Source organism: Nanorana parkeri, unplaced genomic scaffold, assembly GCF_000935625.1.
Source record: "Nanorana parkeri isolate BGI_ZX_2015 unplaced genomic scaffold, ASM93562v1 scaffold1346, whole genome shotgun sequence".
Lineage (NCBI taxonomy): Eukaryota > Metazoa > Chordata > Amphibia > Anura > Dicroglossidae > Nanorana > Nanorana parkeri.
In genome coordinates, this window is record NW_017307614.1 from 275876 (window position 1) to 280847 (window position 4972).

Below are 4972 nucleotides of genomic sequence, written 5' to 3' on the forward strand. Positions count from 1 at the left end.
GTGCCTATGTACAGATTTCATTAAACCTATTGAACATTAACACACATTGATGTGTTTGTGTTGTGTATTGTTTGTCAGTAAAAGTACTTCATACTTTAAATTCACCATTTGTGTTTCAGGACATATTCTGTCACTTTATACTTGGAGCGGGTGGATGATTGCGTCAGGTTCCCAAGACAAAACAGTGCGATTTTGGGACTTGCGTGTGCCAAGCTGTGTTCGAGTAATTGGGACGACATTCCATGGAACAGGTAACGTAGAACAAGTCATTTACTTAACAGCAAATGTCAAACTGAAAGTCTCACCACAGACAAAATGTTAGGCTTTTAGGTTTGGATAGAGTGGGGAAGTGTTAGAATTACTACAGCTATAAAAACATTATCACAAGTCTAACCCGTCCTCTTTTTACTAAAAATTTGTTTTGACTGTTTCCCTATTAAGGAAAATTCCACTTACTTTCTGTACTGACAGGAAGTGGCAGTAAATCCCCCCAGTAGTGACAGACATCAGTAAAAACCTACATGTGGATGAGGCCCGGACAAATATTTTCACAGGGTAGACAAGGTTATTTCGTAAAGTAGTATTACACTCTTACACATTTTTTTTTCAATAATGAATCCAGATCAAACAAATTGCAGTGTTTCCAAACAGCTGGTTCCCACTCTCTCAGCTTCGCTTCCCTGAACTTCCTGTGGAGTACAAGATCACAAGGGACAGAGCAGACTCTTGCAGCTCTCCAGTCACTAGCTTGGAGTAGGGAGAGGAGAAGGGGAAAGGGTTGCCTTGCTGTGCCTGTGTGTTTGTGGAGAAACACACACAGCTTATTAGCACACACAAGGGTGGCTCCATAGGACCCTGCTAAGGTCCAAGCCACCCTAAATCAGGATATCCATTGCTCAGGGGACCAGCTGATTCTGCAGGAAACAAACGTTTAAACATCAAGGAGCAGCATCCATTGTAAGTGAATTAATTGGCATAAAAACCTTTTTACTTTAATATCCCTTTAAGCCTGTTGGCTTGGGTTCAGCAGGACTAAAAAGAGAGTTACAAAAAGACACATATAGAGGTGGATCTGATGAAGTCATTAATGCTTTAAAAAAATATAATAATAGATATTAATCGGACCAACCAGGGCTGTTGTTAGAAAGGCCAATCGATTATCTGAATGTGAATCTTTCTCTGTGGCTCTAGTCATCTGTGTAATGTATTAGCGTCCTCTTTGGCAGGGAGTCCGGTGGCCTCTGTGGCCGTGGACCCTAGTGGAAGGCTGCTTGCCACAGGACAAGAGGACTCGAGCTGTATGCTATATGATATTAGAGGCGGCCGTATGGTGCAGAGTTATCACCCCCATTCCAGTGATGTTCGCTCTGTTCGCTTCTCCCCTGGAGCTCACTACTTGCTCACTGGGTCTTATGATATGAAAATTAAAGTGACAGATTTACAAGGTAAGTGCCACCCTCTTTATTGGCAATATTTTCCTTCCTGCATCAGTAGTTTGATGGGTATGTGCGCAGCTTTCTGGTCGTTGATAAGTAATAATGTACATTTGCATATAATGTACATTACATACAAATGCATGTTTAATGATGAATACACACAGCAGTAGATATTGTGTATAGAACACACTTGGAATCACTCTGGGCAAAAGTGGTTCTGGGTATGAAACTCATTAAAGTGAATTTTATAAGAAGAGACATACGGGAGCTGCCATTGCTAATTTGTTTTATAAGCATAGACCCCAGGTTTGTTATTCTGACTACTGAAACAAGCTCACACCTAGTGAAGTCTGACTTCCTATCCTGCATGCTTGTTCCAGGGCAGTGATTCAGATTGGTTGTAACACAGGATTGATATGTCAGCCCTGGAGCCCACCCTTTATGAAGAAGTTGGCAATGACCACGCCTGTTTTTTCTCCCCTTCCAGGTCCACTTTAATGCTCGTAGAACAGCCTCTACTTGTAAAACTTGTATACAGTGTTCTCATACAGTGAGCTTGTACCTTTACAGCTGTGTAGTGCAGAGGCTTACCCAAACAATCCATTCAGGTTATGTCTGGTAGGCCCTTTGCACTACACAGCTGTTAGTAAAGGAGATTATACAGGCAGATTGCAATGTGTAACTATCTTTGCTTTACACTTAGATTATAGCTAATTTCAGGCTGGGAACAGTCTGTGGACTATGCCGCCCCTCTGAAAAGCGATCGCAGTGGATCGCTTTTCCATGGTGGTTGAATGGTGAATTGTAGGTGCTCAGGAGGTGATACTGCTACTCTCTGAATGCCTGCTTATTTCTGATTCCAAGAGAGATTTTACTTTGACATATTGTGCCACAAACAAATGGCATTTGGTTGTGGCGTGATCTCATTTACTTCAGTGGGCATGTTTGGCAAGCGATACCAGCCGGCCAAACATAAGAGATACAAAGAGATATTAGAAGCCTACAGTTTCTAAAACTGCAAAGCAAAACAAGCGCTGACCAATCAGTCACTGTGCATATTCCTCAAGTGATGCAGATTCCAGAGTGCACAAATCAAGACAGGTCTGGTTAGATTGGAGATCCACCAATGTATATTCAACTGATGTAATAAGTATTCTTATTATAGTGGAGTGGAAGGGGCATAATGAAGGTTCCCTAGCTGGAACAAATACAGACTTGGCCCCACTCCTTCCTGTTGGTCACCCTAGTGATAAGTGGGCTTATTGACCAGTAGGATGACTGAAATAGGGGAAGGGGGGGTGCAGCAGCTTAACGTTTATAGGAAAAGCAGATATAACTTCAACTGATTAGATATATTAATATACTGATCATTTTGACAAGCAGTATTTACTAGGTAACTGTAGGGGAACCGGTTTGCATCCTGATCTGTGAAAATGGTGTGATGACAGTCCACACAGGGGTCAGGACAGGTAGTGTTCAGAGAGAGTAGTGCAATATCCACATAGGGGTCAGGACAAGTATTGTTGAGAGAGAGTAGCGTGTTATCCATACAGGGGTCAGGACAGGTAGTGTCCAGAGAGAGTAGCGTGTTATCCATACAGGGGTCAGGACAGGTAGTGTCCAGAGAGAGTAGCGTGTTATCCATACAGGGGTCAGGACAGGTAGTGTCCAGAGAGAGTAGCGTGTTATCCATACAGGGGTCAGGACAGGTAGTGTCCAGAGAGAGTAGCGTGTTATCCATACAGGGGTCAGGACAGGTAGTGTCCAGAGAGAGTAGCGTGTTATCCATACAGGGGTCAGGACAGGTAGTGTTCAGAGAGAGTAGAGCAATAGCCACACAGGGGTCAGGACAGGTAGTGTTCAGAGAGAGTAGTGCAATATCCACATGGGTCAGGACAGGTAGTGTTCAGAGAGAGTAGAGTGTTCTCTAAGCAGGGGTCAGGACAGGTAGTGTCCAGAGAGAGTAGAGTGTTACCCACACAGGGGTCAGGACAGGTATTGTTCAGAGAGAGTAGTGCAATAGCCACATAGGGGTCAGGACAGGTATTGTTCAGCGAGAGTAGTGCAATATCCACATAGGGGTCAGGACAAGTAGTGTTCAGAGAGAGTAGAGTGTTATCCACACAGGGGTCAGGACAAGTAGTGTTCAGAGAGAGTAGAGTGTTATCCACACAGGGGTCAGGACAAGTAGTGTTCAGAGAGAGTAGAGTGTTATCCACACAGGGGTCAGGACAAGTAGTGTTCGGAGAGAGTAATTGGTTATCCACATAGGGGTCAGTAACAGTAGAAACAAGGCATGACAACAGAGACATGAGTCAGGAGCTGGCCAGCATATGTTTATCACATAGCACTGGGCTTGCCATGCTCAGATAAAGCACTCCAGCCAGCCAGTAGCATGGATGCAGGGCAGCTAAAGCCAACTGCTGTCTAACAACCAACATGCTGTCTGTGGAGACTCACTGCCACCAGCCAATGAGACTAGGTGGTGTGTTAGGCCTGGAAAGGTAGCACGGCAGCTATCAGTGTATGGCATTGTCACATTCTCCTAGTGGTAGCAGAATGGAAAGGGAGAGCAAGCCTGGATCTCCTACAATTCATGTCTGCTCATGGATTATTTCAGGAGTTTAGATTGTCCAAGTATGTGACCAGTCTTCTTTAGGAATACGTTCTGAGATGTCTTCAGTCTTGCTTTCCCTGCTTCACTTTACCCCTGATTTTTTTCCAGGTGACCTCACTAAGCCTCTTCCAATTATTGATGTGGGTGAGCACAAGGACAAGGTGATCCAATGCCGCTGGCACACACAAGATCTCTCCTTCCTTTCATCTTCAGCCGATCGGACTGTATCCTTGTGGACTTACAATGTTTAGTCATAGACTTCTTACAGTTCCACCTGGCTGCCTTCAAAGAGGCTGACGTCACATTTCCCATCTGGTTTGATTTTTAATGGTTTAACCCTTAAGCTGCCAGAGAGGTTGGTCATTCTATTCAATGCTTATACCCGACAGCAGTTCTTAGTACTGGCATGCTTTCAGTGGAAATGAAGTGAAGGATCTGCAGAGGTGGAGCATGTTGCCACAAGCCTCGATATTCTGATGGACGGACGTAATGCTGGCTTCCCTAGCTGTTCACTCCTCTCGCCATACAAGCTGTAAAAGGACGCAGTTGTGGCAGGAAATGGTAATCTCTTGTAGCCATTAAAGTAGAGCAAATCTGGTCAGTGACTGTTATCCAGCTGATTCATTTGCTAGTATTTACCTTCTCACCTCTCTGGCAGCAGAAGAGGTCACATTGATTTTACTCTATAAAGTCCTGTAGCATTCTCCGTACAGTATAATGTATGGTAAGGGTTATCACCAATACTAATGTAATATGCATACACTATGGTTTATGAGACTTGGAGCTCTAGGCATGTCCTCTTCACTTATTGCTACATCACTGAACTGGAAAGCAGCCAATGAAGTGTGACACCAGTTTGTTTTGGGTTAGTGAATTGGTTGTGAAGGAAGGATACAGATGACACATCTGGATCATGCAC

The 4972-nt window shown here is 44.1% G+C and overlaps 1 protein-coding gene across 1 annotated transcript in view; it reads left to right on the plus strand.

The window, feature by feature from the left end:
• The window catches only part of WDR47 (WD repeat domain 47), a 49126-nt gene extending 44524 nt beyond the window's left edge, over positions 1-4602 (plus strand). The window contains exons 13-15 of the mRNA XM_018569513.1: positions 120-251; positions 1227-1445; positions 4162-4602. Of these exons, the coding sequence (XP_018425015.1) occupies positions 120-251; positions 1227-1445; positions 4162-4304 (494 nt within the window). The 3' untranslated portion in view covers positions 4305-4602. The remainder of the gene's footprint in view (positions 1-119; positions 252-1226; positions 1446-4161) is intronic.
• Positions 4603-4972: the final 370 nt, after the last annotated feature.